Genomic DNA, 21,207 nt, shown 5'->3' with positions numbered 1-21,207 from the left:
TCAACAGATTTTTAAAATATATTTGGCCTGAAACTTTAAATAGGACAACTTCCGGATACCCTTTTTCAACTTATACCTTTTTTCAACTTAAACTTTAAATACTCTTCATTTTACAGTATTAACTATATCATATACAAACGCCTGCTAAGCAAAATAATGAATATATATAATTTTTATCACCCATGTTTCCCTTTAATTTTATGTGATTATATTTTATTACAAAATAAAATTAAATTGTTATTTTGGATTATTTTATTTTATTGGAATTGACGAGATTTTTTTATATATATAATTATGGTTGAAAATTACCTATGCAGAGAACACATCACATTAAAGTTCAAAATTTAAATAATTCAACACATTTAAAGAAGACGAAGCACTTTCTATTTAAGTTGCTAACAGAAAGCCAATGACGTTACACAGCAGATCTTGAGGTGACAGTTAGTCCGTCAATTTTTGGCTTTTTATGTAAATAATTCTTAAAATCTATTTATTAATTTCCATATTCTTTCCAATCTTTCTCTTTTGTTTATTTGTGTCGGTGGCAAATAAGCTATTGCCATCTGTAGGTCCTGGTTTGTCATGTGAATAACTTGGCCAAGGCCCCCTACGTATATTACTGTTTAAAGTTTAGTTAAATCATTAAAATGATATAAATAAACCCTTTAGTAAATATTGTGTTTATATTATTATATTATAAAGATGATAGTACAGTCAAACCTCTGTAATGACGCCGTTTGTCTCAAATTTTTTTGTTGTTGTTACAGAGGACATATTATAATATCACATAACATGAAATATTGGTTTCAAAGAAAACTTCGTTATTATAGTGAAATATTGTTATAGAGGATAACGGTTATGAAGAGGACTGACTGTATTTAAAGGACTTTGTCCTTTTAGTTACATAATTGTGTTTTAAATTAAATTATTGTCCTTATATTCTGATCATTTTATTTTGTTTGAGCCTCAAGAAGAATTTATATCACCCCTATAAGTTAGGTTTTTGTGTAATATTTTGATTATGTATATTTATATTTATCAATTCTTAAATAAAGATAATATTACTTATTCACATATTGAGAAAAAGTTATATTTATCTAAATATTTAGAGCTAATATTTATTAATAGTTGATATATATATATATATATATATATATATATATATATTTATTTATTTATTATATATAAATGGCTAAGGAGCACTAACAAAGCATCAACAACTTATACAAATAGCTATCTAAGTTGTACAGCAAATCTGAACTTATTTCATTGGTAGTTAGTCTCTTGCCCTCTTCCTTATTAACACGTGTATTGCATTCTCATTCTCTCTGCCTAATTTTCTTTATCTGTTTGTCATAGTTCCCCAATTTTTCTATTATATATAAGTGTTCAACAGAGACTAACACAATAATGAGTATTTGTACCAAAACCTATATAAATTATACACTTTAATCAACTATTTTTTTACACTGCATATGGGCATATGTCATATTACTGAATATTTATTCTCTTCTCATGTATACACGTATGCACTTCAATTTTAATTCTCCAACGCATTTATTTCGTCCGTGCACTTTTACTTGTTCACTTTTGACTTTTCACGTTCTTTAAGACATTGTACCAAAAGCTATATAAATTGTACACTTTAACAAACTTCTTTTTTATTTCACGTGGACATATGTCATAATACTAAATATTTATTCTCTTCTCATGTATACACATATGCACTTCAATTTTAATTCTCCGACACATTTATTTCCTCCGTGCACTTTTTTTGTTTGTTTATTTTTTACTTTTCACGTTCTTTAACAATTAATAAATGAAGTACTCCCTCCGTCCCATATTACTTGGTCACATTACTAAAAATATATGTCCAAATTACTTGTTTATTTACAAAACCAAGATAAAATTAATTAAGTCTTTCCCATCTTACCCTCTCCGTCCCATATTACTAGGCTACTGAATATTTATTCTCTTCTCATGTATACACGTATGCACTTCAATTTAAATTCTCGACACATTTATTTCCTCCATGCACATTTACTTGTTCACTTTTGACTTTTCACGTTCTTTAAGAATTAATAAATGAAGTACTTTCCGTCCATATTACTGCCACATTACTAAACTACTTTTTTATCTACGTGGACATATGCCATGGTGCGAATATTTATTCTCTTCTCGTATACATGTATGCACTTATATTTTAATTCTCGCACACATATTTATTTCTTTCGTGTGCTTTTACTTGTTCATTTTGACTTTTCACGTTCTTTAAGAATTAATAAATGAAGTACTCCCTCCGTCCCATATTACTTTGCCTATATAATAGAAAATATATATATATATATATATATATATATATATATATATATATATATATATATATATATATATATATATATATATTCTATTATATATAAACGGCTAAGGAGGACTAACACAGCATCACCAACTTGTACCAAAAGCTTGAAAATTTGTACACGCAATGAATGTTTGTACCATAAGCTATATAAGTTGTACACTTTGCCCAACTATTTTTTTATCCCACGTGGACATGTGTCATAATACTTAATATTTATTTCCTTCTCATGTATAGACGTATGCACTTCAATTTTAATTTTCCGACACATTTATTTCCTCCGTGCACTTGTACTTGTTCACTTTTGGCTTTTCACGTTCTTGCTGAATATTTATCCTCTTCTCATGTATAGACGTATGCAGTTCAATTTTAATTCTCCGACACAAATTTATTTCCTCCGTGCAGTTTTACTTGTTCACTTTTGACTTTTCACGTTCTTTAATAATTAATAAATTCCACGTGGATATATGTCATAGTACTGAATATTTATTCTATTCTCATGTATACACGTATGCACTTCCATTTTAATTTGTCGACACATATTTATTTCCTCCGTGCACTTTTACTTGTTCACTTTTGACTTTTTACGTTTTTGCTGAATATTAATTCTCATCTCATGTATACATGTATGCACTTCAATTTTAATTCTCCGATACATTTTTATTTTCTCCGTACACTTTTACTTGTTCACTTGTGACTTTTCACGTTATTTAAGAGTTAATAATGAAGTACTCCCTCCGTCCCATATTACTTGGCCACATTACTTGACTTTTCACGTTCTTTAAGAATTAATAAATGAAGTATTCCTTTCGTCCCATATTACTTAGCCACATACCTATACTTGACTTTTCACGTTCTTTAAAAATTAATAAAAATGAAGTACTCCTTTCGTCCCATATTACTTAGCCACATCACTAAAAATATATGTCTATTTTTCTATTCTATATTTTTCTTCTTCTTATATATAAACGCCCAAGGTGGACGAACACAACAACAATAAGTTGTACAAAAAGCAACTGAAATTGTGCTTCTACTAACATGTGTACATTTCATAAGTTGAACATTAATTCTACCTCTTGTGTGTTTACTTTTTAAGTCTCCACAGGTCCGCAGTGTCTTAATTGTCCTTTCATTTCCTTCATTTGGCATGTACTCCCTCGTTCATTTCTGTCATTTGATTAGACATGGAGTTTAAGAAAAAAAGATAGACTTTCAAATCTTGTGGTTCTAAATTAAAAATGTGTATAATATAATAAAATATCCTTTGAATCTTGTGATTATAAACTTGACATGTAGGATATTTGAATTTTCAACTCACTAAATATAAAAAGAGGCGGACATAATCAAAATAAGATATTTTTTTTCTTAATTTTTTAAAAACAAACGCCCAAGTGGACGAACACAGAAATAATAAGTTGTACAAAAAGCAACTGAAATTTTACTCTAAGCCAGGACTAACATGTGTACATTTCAGAAGATTAACATTAATATAATACTCATCTCTTGTGTGTTTACTTTTTAAGTTATTAACGTGTCATAGCTGTCTCAATTGTCCTTTCATTTCCTTCATTGGCATATACTCCTACTCCGTCTCAATTTAAGTGTATACGTTTGACTAGACACGGAGTCTAAGAAATAAAGATAGACTATCTTGTGGTTCTAAATTAAAAATGTGTATAACATAATAAAATATCCTTTGAATCTTGTGATTATAAACTTGACATGTAGGATATTTGAATTGTCAACTTACTAAATATAAAAAGAGGCGGACATAACCAAAATAAGCCAAATTTTAACAACAATTGAGAGATTAAGGGGACAAATAAGACGAAAAGAAAAAAAATATGGAGACTCCCTAAGGAGAATCGTGATATCCTTTGCAGAATATATAAACCATAAAGACTAACTAAATTGAGTAACCAAATTAATCATGTTGGGTCCCGTGTATCGCACGGGCATAGTTTGCTAGTATACATATATAGAGCTAATATTTATTAATAGTTGATATATATATATATATATATATATATATATATATATATATATATAAATATATATATATATAGAGGAATCAAGAATAGAGATTTAGAAGGTACCCAAATGAGTGCAAGATAATTGATATTTGAATTTCTCAATTTGTTAAACTGGTATAGTCACTTTCAAATCTTATGTCCAAACAGGGTGGTTGACCTTTGCTGTCACAATTTAGACTCAAATTAATGAAACACATTCATTTTCTCAAGCTTAATAAGCTTCAAATTATCACATCATAATCAAATATACCAAGCTATCATAGTCTAATGGGCTACGAAAATAATTTTGGATTTAATGATTAAAGGTCGTGACGGGATGACAAGTACCTCTTCATATATTCTTAATCTGAAGTCTCGGATTGAGTATAGACGCCTTTGGTAGAATTAGTTAACCCCAAAATGAGACTTCTTCACGCATATTATGTGTTATCCAGTATCCGCAGTGAGTCCGATTAATTCAGATTTGCTCTGTGTAACGGCGTAAGGGCCATTTAAGGCTATCAAGATTTTTTTCATACTCAAAACTCGAACTTGAAATCTCTAGTTAAGAGTAGAGGGATTCTATCCACACAAACACAACCTTTGGTGGTAACTATTTTGATGTTAACTAGTTTTGAATAACCAAAAATACATGTCGAATGATAAGCTGAATATTTTAACCCCCCCAAAAAAAAAAAAAAAGAAGCTGAATAGAGCAATATGGACTTCTATGGTTGTCAATGGATAAATTCGTTGCTTGTTACTCCTACATTACACAAAATTCGAGCTAGATATTTGCTTTATTAGGCAATTTCACTATTTTCATGACTCATATGATGCAATCTAATAGAATTTTAATCAGGGAGAAAAATATAGATCAGGTTTGTAGCTTTACTAAGTGTAATAGTTAATTCATAATTTTCTTTTACAAAACTGAAGAAAGTTACACATTTAAAGGACTCATGAAAATCTTTTCACGTGACCAGACATATGAAATAACTTGTTAATTTTTGCTTCTTATTTATTGCAATTTGTATTTTTTTATGGAACAATCATTTATAATTTGTTATTTTATTTACTTAATCTTCCTTAAAATAGCAAGGCTGTTAATTGACGTAGACAGAAATTAATGCATTTGTTGACCAAACTTGCTCAAGGTTTCTAATTTTAAAAGTTTTAAACCGTACCAACCAAATCATTCTATTAAATAACTTAGAGCTAATCATATGCTGCAAACAATATAATAGTAATGTTAATAAACCACCAACTTGTAGGTAAACTTGAGCTACATGAATAAACAAAAACCTAACTTTTAGGCTTAGGAAAGCTATTTTGTACGTTAATGTTTGGTACTCATTATTATTGTCAATTGATAGTTGTTAGTACTACTATACTATATCAATTGATATTTGCAACTTATGGCGGATTTTCACTATATAAATTTAAAATATAAAAAAGTAAATAGACGAAGAAGTCAGACGGATTCAACATGCATATACTATATAAGTATATATACATAAGCAAAGTGTAATTTTCTGGCGATCCGAGACTCCTCGCTCCCTAGCCCACCGTTATCACTAATTAAAGGAATTGAAGACAAAAATGAAATAATGAGAATGATGAGAATTGCAGAATTTTCTGTGTATTAATTATTCACTGTACACGATCATATATAGGAAAGAAAAGCATCTAATTCTGACAAACTCTCTACACTTGTCTATCTCCTATTGCATGAATAAAATAATTATAAAAGCAATAAATCTAATTCTAGTACAACAGCTGTACATAAATGGACGCACATGATTAATCTATTTTCATTTGATCAATGACTCATTTATCTCCACGTGGTCATCTCTTTCCTTTGTACTCTCATAGCTTATTTTGGAGCTCAAAATGACACGAATTGTCTTCTTTCTTCTTTGTACGCTCAAACTCATCCATCTCTAATGGATGATGATAATTGGTATCAACACCCCCCCTCAAGTTGGAGGGGAAAGGCGAGACACCCAACTTGCGAAGGATAGATAGATGAGGAGGTCCGGCTAAAGGTTTAGTGAATAAATCAGCTAACTGAGATGAAGAGGGAACGAAATTGAGAGAAATTAAACCAGAGAGAAATTGTTGTCGAACAAAATGACAATCAATTTCTACATGTTTTGTTCGTTCATGAAAGACTGGATTTTTAGCTATGTGGATCGCGGATTGGCTATCAGAATGAACTGGAATGGGAAGAGAGGGGGAAATGGAAAGATCTTCGAGAAGACGAGCAAGCCAAGTTAATTCTGCAACAACTCTGCGCATAGACCGATACTCGGCTTCAGCAGATGATAGGGAAATTGAAGTTTGTTTCTTCGATTTCCACGAAATTGGGGAACCCCCAATGTTGATGAAATAACCACTAACAGACCGGCGGGTTTCAGGACATGTTCCCCAATCGGAATCACAAAAGGCAAGGATCTGAAAAGAGGGATTAATAGAGAAGAAAAGCCCTTGACCAGGAGAAGAACGTAAATATCGAATGACTCGAAGTGCAGCTAAGAAATGGGGCATTCGAGGATTTTGCATGTACTGACTGAGGTGTTGAACAGTGAAAGATAAATCAGGGCGTGTGTGGGTTAAAAAATTGAGTTTCCCCAAAAGTCTGCGATAAATGGTGGGATTGGGTAGGAGATCACCTTCATCAGCTCTGAGCTTATGGGAAGAATCAAGTGGAGAGGAAACTGCAGGAGAATCCGGACAATCAAACTCAGCAAGTAAGTCTAAGGTAAACTTCCTCTGACTTAGGATCATTCCAGTTGGTTCACGTATAACTTCCATACCCAAAAAATAATTCACATCTCCTAAATCCTTTATTTTGAACTCTTGATCTAGAAACACCTTGAGTAACTGCAGTTCGGTGGGATCATTCCCTGTCAAAATGATATCATCAACATACACCGCAATTATTGAGATCAGATCCCCAATTCTTTTAAAAAATAGGGAATAGTCATTGAGAGATGAAATGTATCCTTTGAAGTTTAGAGCAGCAGTCAACCTTGCATACCACTGTCTTGAGGCTTGTTTAAGCCCATACAGTGATTTCTTCAACTTGCAAACTAGCCTAGGATCTGATGGTTCCATACCTTGTGGGAATTTCATATAAACCTCTTCTTGTAGATCACCATATAGAAAAGCGTTGTTTACATCCAATTGAGAGATACACCATTGTTTCTTCTTGCCACAGCAAATAAGCACCTGATTGTGGTCATCTTGACCACAGGGGAAAATGTTTCTGTGAAATCAATCCCTTCCCTTTGAATGTCTCCTCTCACAACCAAACGAGCCTTTAGTCTTTCAATGCTGCCATCTGATTTATGCTTGACTTTGTAGACCCACTTGCAAGGCAAAGCTTTGCATCCAAGTGGCAAATGAACAACAACCCAAGTTTGATTAGAAAGTAGAGCTTGAAATTCAGTTTTCATGGCCTCCTGCCAACCCGGATGTGCAGCAGCTTGAGAGTAACTTAAAGGCTCTGTGATGTTTGAAATGGAATTTAGAAGTTGTTGGTTTGAATGTGTGAGTCTTTGAAAAAGAATAAATGGAGGGTTGGAGAGGAGTGGTGAAACAGGCAGTGGTCAGATCAGTAAGATAAAGGCTGTTGCAAATGTAATCTTTTAAATATCTAGGTTGGTTGTGTACTCTGACTGGTCTGGAAGAAGTGGGAATTTCTTGAGGTTGAGTGGTAGGAATTTGTTGTGGTTGATTGATAGGAGTTGAATGTGGGGCAGAAGGTGAAGTGGGAGGTGTAGAAGTATTTTCTGGTTCACCAGATGGTGTTGAAGGAAGAGGTAAAGCTGGTTCTGGTTCATCATCAGAGGAATTACATGGGAAAGTATGTTCTTCAGGATTATGTGGCGAAGCAACTGTTGTAGAATCAGTTGATGTGGATTTGAAAGGATAGGTGGATTCATGAAATATAATATCTCTAGAAACATAAATTTTCCTAGTGTTTAGGTCCATAACTTTGTATCCTTTCTTTCCTGGAGGGTATCCTAGAAATATACACTTCATAGCTCTAGGATCCATTTTGCTTCTGTGAATGGAAAGGGTTGACACATAACAGAGACAACCAAAGTTTCTGATGAAATTGTAGGAAGGTTTCTTATTATAAAGAATTTCATAGGGTGTTTTGAAGTTGAGGACCCTAGATGGAAACCTATTGATGAGAAAAGTAGCTGTAAGTAGACAATCTCCCCAAAAAGAAATGGGCACATTTGATTGATGTAACAAGGCTCTACAAGTTTCAAGTAGATGTCTATGCTTTCTTTCCACCACTCCATTTTATTGTGGAGTAGCCACACAAGTGGTTTGGTGGATAATCCCTTGAGAATGAAAATAATCAGATGAAATCAAACTAGTTCCTAGTTCCATTGCATTATCAGACCTTATGATTTTGACCTTTGTTGAAAACTGTCTTTCCACCATGCTAAGAAAAGTTTTCAGAATTGGGAATGCATTACTTTTTGTTTTTAAAAGGTACGTCCAAGTTCCTCTACTAAAATCATCAACAATTGTGAGGAAGTATCTATATCCATCATAGGTGGAGGATTTATAAGGTCCCCATGTATCAATATGTATCATTTCAAAAATTGAACTAGTAGAAATAGCACTAGTTGGAAAAACTAATTTGGTCTGTCTAGCAGTAGCACAAACATCACAAGGAACTTTTAAATTTGAACAAGAATCTCTGAAACAGGAATTGATATTTCTCATAGATGAAAAAGGAAGATGGCCCAGTCTGGTATGCCATAACATTACATTAAAATTACTATTAGGCAACACTGAAACTGAAGTAGAAAAAGGAAACACACTAGAGTTCTTATTACAGACTGAAACTGAAACATCATTTCTAGACTCTATCTTGGATGTTTGATCACTTGTCTTCAAAAGATATAGCCCATTTTCTGAATTACCAAGAACCTGTGGCCTCTTCAGTGAAGGGGCCTGCAAGACACAGTTTAGAGAAGAAAAAATTAGATTGCAATGATATTGAATGCAAATCTTGTGAACAGAAAGAAGATTATAATTGAAGTCTGGAATGAAAAGGACATTTTGTAACATAAGATTGTCTAAGATAGAAACAGTCCCCCTATGTGTTACCTTTACCTTTTGTGAATTAGGTAATGTAACTGTTACAGGAATTGGGAACATGATGATATTAGAAAATAAATTTAGATCAAAGGCCATATGTTCTGAGGCCCCTGAATCTATAATCCAAGAATCAGACTTAACATGATTAGCACAAACAAAAGGATGATTAAGACAAGTTAAACACTGTCTAATGGGATCAGTTTTACCAGCACAAGCTACAATGTTAGCATTTGCTTCAGTGTTTGTAGTTTCCTGGTTTTCTCCTTTTGTGTTGTTGAGCATTTGAATGAGCTGGTTAATCATATCTGGTGAAAGCTGAGGTCCAAAATTTCCATTTCCCTGATTACTTGAATAGCAAGAACTTCCTTCTCCTATAGCTGAGTTACTACTGATGTTTGGCTGAATTGACTGACCCTTCTTTGTCTTGGTGAATTTGAAATCTACTGGGAAACCTATGATCCTGTAACACTTTTCAATACTGTGTCCAGGTTTCTTACAGTATGAACAGAACTGGTCATTCCTTCTTGCATCCATCTTTCCTTTTCCAGTCCTTGACTCATAATTTCCATATTTTTGGTTTCCCACAGACTGATTTCCAGCATAATACCTTTGATTTGCAGCAAACTGGTTTGGCCTTTCATACCTCTGATTTGCTACAAACTGAGTTGAAGCGGAAGCATGGAAAGAAGATGACCCTGTAGAAAAATGGTTGCTCACAAAGGTTTCTCTCTGCCTTTCATCCTGAATCAGCAGTGCATAAGCATGATTGACACTAGGTAAGGGTGAAATCATTAACATGTTACTTTTAGCTGCTGCATAGGACTCATTTAAACCCATTAAGAACTTGATTAACCTCTCATCCTGTAGAGATTTAGTGAGTTTGGTCTTTCCACCACAAGAGCAGTCACATCCACACTTTGTATTAGCATTCAAAGTGTCAAGTTCATCCCAAAGTTTCTTGAGTTTAGTAAAATAACCTGCTATATCATTTTCTCCTTGAACCAAGTCGCTTAGCTCCTTTTGTAGATGATATAGTTGTGCACCATTCGACTGTCCGAACCTGTCCTCTAGATCAGTCCAGAGGTCCCTTGCAGTCTTTGAGAATATCACACTGTCTGAGATCTCTTTTGAGAGTGAATTTAGTAGCCAAGATAGCACCATGTCATTGCTCCTATGCCATTGCTTGAAATCTGCTGAATCTGCATTTGGTTTCTTGCAGGTTCCATCTATCAGCCCCACTTTGTTCTTTGCTGAAAGAGCGATTAGAATAGATCTGCGCCAACCACCATATCCTCTACCATCGAAAGTGGAGTTAACCAAGTTCATTCCTGGAGAGTCTGACGAATGAAGATGAAGAGGGTTGCTAGAATCCATAGCAACAGGTGTGGTTGTGATGTGAGCTGTTTCTTCAATAGCCATTGAAGATGAATTTCAGGAAGAAAAAAGAAAGAGTGAATTAGCAGGATCTTTTAGAAGACCTGCTCTGATACCATAAAGGAATTGAAGACAAAAATGAAATAATGAGAATGATGAGAATTGCAGAATTTTCTGTGTATTAATTATTCACTGTACACGATCATCTATAGGAAAGAAAAGCATCTAATTCTAACAAACTCTCTACACTTGTCTATCTCCTATTGCATGAATAAAATAATTATAAAAGCAATAAATCTAATTCTAGTACAACAGCTGTACACAAATGGACGCACAAGATTAATCTATTTTCATTTGATCAATGACTCATTTATCTCCACGTGGCTGTCTCTTTCACTGTACAGCTCATAGCTTATTTTGGAGCTCAAAATGACACGAATTGTCTTCTTTCTTCTTTGTACGCTCAAACTCATCCATCTCTAATGGATGATGATAATTGGTATCAACACTAATTAGGCATAACAAAATGACTTTCTAGCTATAAACTCTAAAAAGAATATTTGATATTTATAAGGTCACCTTTTAATTGTTTAGTTTTCCAAATTATTCTATGTAGTTTTTGTTTTCAACTAAGTAGAGAGTCTCCTGTGACTTGCTTAGAGAAAGATCAACGATTGATAGATCACTCTGTTCTGTTTATTTTTTGATTTCTCGTTTCATTGATCAATCAATGATAATTAATTCAAAGGCATAAACTCTTTATTTCTTTTTATTAGCCCAAGCACATATCATCGATAAAGATAGGTAAAAACCAGACTTAAATGGAGAAAGAAGTTTCGATTCGAGAGTTTTGAGGGACAAGGGAAGAAAATCAAAATAATTCAAATGTATAATGACAATATAGTTAGGTTATTTTGGTTTCTTTCCAAGAGCCAAAATTGATGAGGAATGAGATGGAAAGTAATGTTTGTTCTTCTATTTTTAGAGTACAATGCTATTCTTCAAGTGATTCACCAAATTAGTTGAGGTTGAATATCTAATTTTCAAATTCTTTGACGTGTTTGTCAACAGAATTTAGTTGAACGAAAACTTTGATTTCAAACTAGTCTGCCTCTTCCATCCATTTCCTATTAGGAGAAAATGAACTTGGTATTGCCAATTAAATTTTGTAAATAGTGTTGGAAAAAAATATAAACTAGTTACGGACGATTAACACAAATGTCCGTTTTTATGCCATTATTTAGATTTTATCTCTAGTTTTTCAAAAAAGTGCAAATATTACCTATGAGGCATAAAAAAAACATTAAAATGTTGTTTAAGTCTACAAAATCATAGACGGTGGCCTAACGTTTTCTCATAAGATTTTCAATTTGCTAAAAAGAAATCTTTAAACCTGAATCTAAAAGACACATAAATTGCAAGAGAAATAAAAAATAAAAAAGAGGATAATGTACTAAACAATCATCCCAAAAAGGGATAACAGATGAAAAATTGTGACTATTTACATGGGCAACTGAGATTGATTTGGGCCTCCTCCCCAGCCCAGAACAGTTGTGTTTTTCAAGTGTTGGGCCTGAAGCCAGTCCAGATCCATCATCTTCCTCATGGACCATCCACATTTACAAGGCAATTTGCACGGTTAGCGTTATTCGGGGGTGGTTTTTAATTTTTATCCCTCAAATTGCTGATTTTAATTTTTGTCCTTCGTCCAAAATACGAGGTTCTGAGTTCGAACCCCAGCTCAATAAAAATTATTAATCGCAGGGCAAATTTCGTAGCAAAATTAGGCCTATTCGGGAACTTTTGTAGAATTCCAGCAGAGTAAAATAATAAAAAAAAATCACGTCTTGCAAAATTTCTCAAGGCAAACTTCTGCCTGAAGGCAAATTCTGTCTTCAGGCAAACTTGCCTTAAGGCAGAATTTTCGCGAAGTCTTGCCTTGCGAATTTGTTTTTTTGACTGAGTGGGGGTTCGAACCCAAAACTTCGGGGATTTTCGGCCACTTTTTTAAGCGAAGGGCAAAAATAAAGACAAGCGCCTTTGAAGGTCAATCCATGCAAAAAATGCATTTACAAAAGGAACTCATTGAACAATCTTTTGGTTGTTCACACAAAACTGAAATTTAAACCCAAACTGAAATATTTTTGAGATTTGTCCATCTTACATGAATCACGTTCAATTAATGTAATTTTAGTTCTCGGGTATAATACTTGTTTATTTATTCTATTTGTACCATATAATTAACTTCATATGATTATATATTGTTTACTAATTAGTACTTCGAGAGAGTGTTATCCACTAGAGGTTCTACAAGAGTTTCCACTTTGCGGCGTGGTGGCAGGACAGCTAAGGGAGTGACTCCGAGTATAAATCGCGTTAAATTTGTTGTGGTCGTGTAAGTCTTAAATCCGGTCCAGTCTCTTTTGGACGAATGAGGTGACTTAAAAAACACGTTCTCATTTACGGTCTATCAAAACGAAGAGTTAGGCATGTAGTAAATGTGATGTGCCTTCTTAAAATTTAGTGGAAAAATTCGATAACTTGAAAAAATATGACAATGTGTCATATGTCATCTTGCCACTTTGTCATTTGAAAACAATTTTTTTTAAAGAATCTGCGACTCTCTTCTTGGTCAAAATATTTAAAACGATAATGTTTCTAGTGAATTTAGGAATATCTTTTGCCATCTTGAATAGGAAGGTATCCTACTTGAAATAATTCCAAACTTATACGAATTATTTTGGAATTACTAGACTTGTCTTACAAGCAGATTGAAGACTCATGTAGCTATACTTTGATTCCTTTGGCTAATTAAGAATGCCCCTGTAACTTGGTTCAAATTATGCCAAATCAAACAAACAACTTTAACAAGAATAATAAAGTGTTAATAAGGACTGCCTAAACATAAAGAGATGTAATATAAATTAAAGAAGGGATGGAATGCTAACATAGGATGAGGAATTCAAAATAAGCTTTTTATTTTTTTTATTTTTTATTTTTAAAAGCAATATTCAAGTGCATATTTAGATTCAAACGTTTAAATCTTATAAGAATAACCGAGCCTTACTTTAGAGGTTGTAACATGAAAATCTTCAGTATTTATGCAGGGAAACTTACGTAAATGTACCTTTCAGCCAACTAGTTTACCAACATGGCCGTAGTATACACTACCTATACACTTTAGTTGTATATGTTGTGTATAGGTATGTATAGTATATGTATATTTAGTATAAAGTGTACACTTTGGCTGTATATGTTGTGTATAGGTAAACTAGATTGCCGAATGGTATTAGGCTGTAATTTTCCCCTTTTTGTTTTCGGCTTCCCATCCGATGACCGGCCCTGACTTATCTGAGCTGCGTAAGGCCTATTAAAAGGGAAATCACTCCCTATCAAGAGTTTTTCCATATTACTGCTCAAACTTGAGAACTTTGGTTAAGGGTGAAAAAATTCTATTCATCCCACTACAATATTCAGTGGTTATTATTAATGAAAGATGTTCTTAATTCTTATTAATTATCTAGGAGTTGAAAATTCAGTAAATAGAAATTAAAAGAAGAGAGAAATGAGTTTATAAAGCTTTGACAATGTGGCCACTTGCGCACTTTTAGCATTGATTGATTAATGCAAAAGGAGAACAAGAGAAGAGTTAGGATTTTAGAAACTCACGAGACATCCCTGAAAAAACTCTCTGCTTTGAGAAAAATTCGTGTAAACTGCTTTTATTTCAGATGACTATTACAGAAAAAAGTTATGGCAATTTCACAAGACAACAACTCTCTTTCTTTCTTGGAAAAATTTGCACTTTCATGAGCCTTCTTCTTCTTTACTAAATCAATTTTACTTTTTCCATTTCTGTTTTTTGTAACTTGCAAATGTTGATGAGCCTTTTCCATTTCTGTTTCTTGTAACTTGCAAGACTTGATAGATACATGAAAGTTCATGACTTATTTTTAACTTTACCTTTTGCAATCCATGTTTGTTGAATCAGTTCCATGCATTTCTTGAAATTCATGCACACACTCAGAAGATCAAAAATACAAACACCCTTTGGAAAAATGTCTCTATCTTGACGATTTTCGACATCTTTTTAGGCTGAAATAAGTGAAAAAATATTTGATCTTTTTAACCAATTTTTACTTTTTTCCTTATCTGTTTGTTGTACAACTTGTAGAAGTCTTGATGGGCTTTTTTCTTCTTTGGAGATTAACTCATCTTTCCTTCTTCTTTGATAGATATATGAATGAAGTTCACGTGTTTTTAACTTATACCCTTTGATATCCATGTCTCTTGAAATCAGTGCACACATTAAGAAGATCAAAAAACACCCTTTTCAAAGCGTATTTTTAGGCTGAAACAAGTGAACAAGATTTGATCTCTAACCAATTTTTGGTTTATGTCAATGGCTACTTCTTGTTAACACTATCCAACATCTTGAAAAAAGATTTGATCATTAACCAACAATTGGTTTCTATTTCAGTGGCTACTTCTTTTTAACACCTTCCAACATCTCTTTAGACTGAAACAAGTGAAAATTATTTGATCTTTAATCAACAATTGGTCTCTATTCTTGTCAGCACTTTCCAACATCTTTTTAGGCTGAAACAAGTAAAAAAGATTTGATCTTTAACCAAATAATATTTCAATGGCTAGTTCTTGTTTCAATCCGTTTAGGCTGCGAAGGTCGAAGAGCAATCAATTATCAGTTCCACCATCATCATCAAGAAGACAGTGGAATTCAGCAAATAACGACACAATGGAGAAGAAGAGATTTGATAGTTTAGACTCATGGTCAATGATATTGGAATCTGATAATGTTGAGACATGGGAAACTTCAAAGGAGGATCAAAAAGAAGACTGGACAGCTGATTTATCTCAGCTTTTTATTGGTAATAAATTTGCATCAGGTGCACATAGCAGAATTTATAGAGGAATTTACAAGCAAAGAGCAGTTGCTGTGAAAATGGTGAGGATTCCAACTCATAAGGAGGAGACTAGAGCTAAGCTTGAACAACAGTTCAAGTCTGAAGTTGCTCTGCTTTCTAGACTCTATCATCCCAATATAGTTCAGGTCAAATTTCCTTTTCTTATATTCCATCCGTTCCAATTTATGTGACGTAGTTTGAGTCGATACAGAGTTTAAGATAGAAAAGGAAAAGTTTTGAAACTTGTGGTCAAAAACGTGTCGTAACATTTGTGAGAGTTTTGAAACTTATAGTCTTAAACATGCCGTAACATTTTTGTGTAGCTGTAAGATTTTTGAAACTTGTATCTTAGTATGTCAACATTTGTGAGAGTTTTGAAACTTATAGTCTTCAACATGCTGTAAGATTTGAGTAGTTATGAGAATTTTGACTTGACAAAGAGTTTGAGATAGAAAGGAAGAGTTCTAGAAATTTGTGGGCTAAAACTTGTCATAATGTTTGTGTGGTCGTAAGATTTTTGGAACTTGTAGTCTTAAATATCAAATAGTATGTCATAACATTTGTGTGGCCATAAGACTTTCGAAACATGTAGTCTTAAAACATTTCATAACATTTGAGTAGCTATACGACTTTTCTTACACGTGGTCTTAAACATGTTATAACATTTGTGTCGTTGTAAAAATTTTAAAGCTCGTGGTCTTAAACATGTCGTAAATTTGTCTGGCAATAATTTATATTTTCATTAAGGGTAAAATGGAACGTTCAAGTTAAATTATTTCCAAATTTAGAAAGGATCCGCTCCAACACTGGTGCAGCAGCATTTTTGGAGGATCTGAGCAACATAGTTATTGATAAATTTTTGCGAATGAGTCCAAATTTTCTTACAAAAACATCTCTTGTTTATTTACAGTTCATCGCCGCGTGTAAGAAACCTCCTGTATATTGTATCATCACAGAGTACATGTCACAAGGAACTCTAAGGATGTACCTCAACAAGAAAGAGCCATATTCACTCTCAACAGAAACTGTTCTTAGGTTGGCCCTCGACATATCGCGAGGAATGGAGTATCTTCATTCCCAAGGAGTGATCCATAGAGACCTGAAATCGAGTAATTTACTCTTAAACGATGAGATGCGTGTTAAGGTCGCTGATTTTGGCACGTCGTGTCTTGAAACACAGTGCAGAGAGGCGAAAGGCAATATGGGAACTTATCGATGGATGGCACCGGAGATGATAAAGGAGAAACCGTATACGCGGAAAGTTGATGTTTACAGTTTTGGGATTGTGCTGTGGGAACTCACAACAGCTTTGTTACCATTTCAAGGAATGACACCAGTGCAGGCTGCTTTTGCTGTTGCTGAAAAGGTTTGCCTAATTTAAATCTCATTCTTTCACATAATGAAGTTCAGAGTTGATTTTGGGTCTTTAGATTAATTGAAATTGCACGACTCCTGAGCTAGGCAAAGAAGCCTAGGGTGCAAATGGCCTTATTTAGCCGTTACTTCTTGTTGAGTCGAATTCAGAATTTGAACTTTACGAGTTCAAGTTCGAAATTCTATCACAATCTATTTGATTAACTAGGTTCGAAATTTATATTTGTACTTATTAAGTGGATATTTTTAACACGTTTAGGGGTTCAGATACCTGTCATGTCATCATAACTTATAATGGAGAGAAAGGAACTAACTCTATTATTTAAGTGGAGAAGGATAGAGGAGCGAACCCATTATCTCTGAGTTTCTAAAGCTGTGATTGTCCCAAAGGTTTGGCTTCTCGCGGTTTTTTCGGTCACAAAAAAGAAAACTTTTAATGGAGAGGAAAAAAGAGAGATGATAATAAAAATGCAGGAACAGGTGGTATTCTTGAATATTACTACTGCAGTTTATTTCTTAACTTCATGTTTTGCTACGTAACTCACAAAAGGTACAAAACCTCTTATATTACCTACAAATAATGTATTACTGTTGGATGGTTTATGGTCCTGGAAGCACAAAAAACACTCAGAAAAGTCTCAACCAAATATATGAGAAGTAGAATTGACTTCCACATTTTATACCAAAAGTTTTTCCCTACAAAGAACCTAGTGGCTTAAGGTACGGGTTCAACTGAACCTAGCATCTTTGACACAAAGCTTGGATATATTATATGTGAAACTCATTCAAATTCCAATAAATATCACATTTTGATCCCATAATTCTAAAGTTATAACAGGTTCTGTAGTAAGAATATGAAGATAGAACCCATCATGCTCAAATCTTGAATCCACCTCTGGTGATGTGCCAAATGGAAGTCATGGCCTTAGTTTCTTTTACATTTGGTGTCACATTACCCATTTTTTTAAAAAGTTTTTCTCGTTTTAAGTTAGTCTCAACACATTTGAGATTAAGATATAGTTGATTAATTGATTGATTAACGTTCGCTATTTTGCAGAATGAACGACCACTCATGCCAGCGAGTTGTCAACCCGCACTTGCACAACTCATAAAGCGTTGTTGGGCCGCTAACCCTTCAAAGAGGCCAGATTTCACGTACATTGTATCTGCTCTAGAAAAGTACGACGAGTGTGTCAAGGAAGGGCTTCCGATGACCCTTCATTCAGGGCTAGTTAGTCGGAACGCCATTATTGAACGCTTGAAAGGCTGTGTATCCATGAGTTCTTCATCTATATCTGTAAATGTCTGAATCTTTATCAATCATTAATAATTCTTAGTCATTATATAGTATCATCTAGTTATTCAACAGGTAATAGGTAAATTACTAGTTACTTGCATATATGTTCAGTTCTGCTCTTGTTTATATGATGTAACATAACATGTGTTGAGGAAATTTGATAAACATTATTGTGAATGGACTTCAAAGGTGGCATTTCAAGTATCTCTGTCTATGATCTCTTGATCAAGTGGTCAGCGAAGTTAGGAACTTAGCTAAAGGTGTTCAAGATTTAATATATATATGTATATAAAGCAACTTTTACCCATATACTTAGTATAATTTTCTATATACATAGTAGAAATTCCCGACGAAGGATGTTCAACTAACCACCTTTTGCATGTGACTACACCTAAGACTTCACGTATTACCTTTCTTGAACTAATCATTGATAAGGGTTGGGATTGATTTTGAATCTTAAAGAGATGTTATACAAGCAGAGCATTCTTAGATATCCTATACTTAAACATCAAATGAATTTATGTTACACACTCTGATAGTGTAAATAGTTTCTACATGATCTGTGTAGTTTAGCCTGTTAAAGAGGCTAGTTATTTCTCCTTAGTGTCAGTGGCACGCAAATAGCCCACATGGCGCCTGTAGTTCCACTTGACTACAAGTCAATCTTCTTTTATCCCAGATTTCTTGGCACGACCCTCCGTTTTATGTTATGGCCTCAGCCTGGACTTGCTAACTTGCTATCATATTCCTGTGGCGCATTGCATATGCTTGGTCCTCTCTATGGTCACACCTTGGGATGGCTACGAACATGTTAGGCCCTCGCATTGGGACATATTAATGCATATCATATAAATTTACCAGAAATTACCTTTATAAGTCATACGATTATCTAATTCTTTTCACACTATCAATATGTGAAATTTAAACTCATTGAAAATACTGCTTCTTGTACTCAAGATTGATGCCATACTTTTTGAATCTATATATTTTCCTTAAAACTATTTTAAATTTTAACTTAATGTTACTTGCTCGAGCTACCATTTTGACATTATTCATTAATCTTTAGGACTTAAAATCTTCGTCAAAGTACTACCGGTGGTATTATCATTAATTCAATGGCAAACATTTTCCACTTTCTTTCATGGCACCAAAAACACTAATTTCAACATTTTTCTTGACTTGTTTCACACGTAGAAAGACTCATTCAACAGAGAGTTGAGTCGTCAACAGGAAAATGCTCCACGTAGATTTAATTTTGACTTGGTCACAATTACTCAGAAAAAAGAATAAAAAGAAAAGTCTTTACTATAGTTACGTGTAATATTTGATTATTTGTAATCATAGACTTTGACTAATGACTAATTCGGAGACAAAGTCCATGGCTATCTCATCCCATTTTTATTACGTAGTTGAACATACCGTAAGATCCTACTGATTTCTGGTGCTCAGTGCTCAGTTTTAACCAGTTGGCACATTAAGTATTAATTACATAGGTAATCTCTTATCCATTTACCTTATAATGGAATAGACCGATTCAAAATTTCAAATCAGCATTTGTGGAATAGTATTCATTAGTTACATTGGATGTGAATTTAGATTTTATTTGTTTCTTCTGAAAATATTCAACTATATAAGTGTTTATACATATAGGTAGGGGATGCAAAGGGTTAATTAAGAACCTTCTCCATTAGAATAAATACACGTTATATATAAGATCAAAATTGTTTTTTTTTTTTATAAATGTTATTTTATGACTTCTTCTTTTACGTACTTCTTTATATTTTGGATCCTCTAGTCTAGATAAATATATCTTACTTAGAAATTTTGATATTGACATAAGAAAAGATGTTATAGTACGAAGCTTTGTGAAGAATAATGACAAGGGAATCTAGGATAAATTTATAATACTGGCATATTCTAGAAAATTATATTATCATTAAAATGAAGCTTGTGTATTGTATATTTTATTCAACATCTAGTAATTTGATGATGGAGGGAATATGAGTTGATATCAATATCCTTACCAAAACAGTATTTTAAAAGAATGACCTATGGCAAGGAACTATAATACAATTAAATTAAAGATTGGGTTCTCATTATTTTATCTAATAATTTGATGATGGAGGGAATAGGAGTTGAGATCAATGTTCTTAGCAAAAAATATTTAAGACATGACATGTGGCAAGGAATTGTAATACTATTAAATTAAATATTGGGTTCTGATTATTTTTATAAAAAAAAATCTAACAATTTGATGATGGACGGAATAGGAGTTGAGATAAGTTCCTTAACAAAAAAAAAAAAAAAAAAAAAAAAGGACATATAATAAGGAATTATAATATCATTAAATTAGAGATTTGGTTCTGATAACAACATCTAATAATTTGATTATGGAGGGAATAGGAGTTGAGACCAACGTCCTTCACCAAAAGAAAAAAAAGAGGTTTTAATTAGGTACCAATGATTGATCATTTTATATCAATGAAAAATTTGTAATTATTTTAAGGAAAATAATTAAAATTAAAATAGTGCTGATGCAGGGAACTACCGAACTAGTTTGTTGGTAGGGAGAGAAGGGATCATGACCTGTCCAAATTAAAAATCGAGTTTAATATTCCCTATCTGTTTAACAATTGTTGTAAATGGAATACACAATATTAAATAATAATTTGGTATAAATATCGAATGCAAATAAATTTTTATCTTAACATAACAAATTTCAGGGCTCGAGAATTT

At 33.2% G+C, this 21,207-nt stretch overlaps 1 protein-coding gene across 1 annotated transcript; it reads left to right on the top strand.

Annotated features, from left to right (window-relative positions):
* Positions 1-15,486: 15,486 nt before the first annotated feature.
* Positions 15,487-18,652, top strand: LOC132061016 (serine/threonine/tyrosine-protein kinase HT1-like). The gene is made up of 3 exons (XM_059453897.1): positions 15,487-15,946; positions 16,711-17,166; positions 18,232-18,652. The coding sequence occupies exons 1-3, from the start codon at positions 15,521-15,523 to the stop codon at positions 18,481-18,483; spliced, it is 1,134 nt and encodes a 377-aa protein (XP_059309880.1). The 5' UTR covers positions 15,487-15,520; the 3' UTR covers positions 18,484-18,652.
* The last annotated feature ends 2,555 nt before the right edge of the window (positions 18,653-21,207 follow it).

The sequence above is a fragment of the Lycium ferocissimum genome, chromosome 6, assembly GCF_029784015.1.
Source record: "Lycium ferocissimum isolate CSIRO_LF1 chromosome 6, AGI_CSIRO_Lferr_CH_V1, whole genome shotgun sequence".
NCBI lineage: Eukaryota > Viridiplantae > Streptophyta > Magnoliopsida > Solanales > Solanaceae > Lycium > Lycium ferocissimum.
Note: the sequence above shows the minus strand (reverse complement) of the source record. Positions and strands in the feature narration are given on the sequence as shown.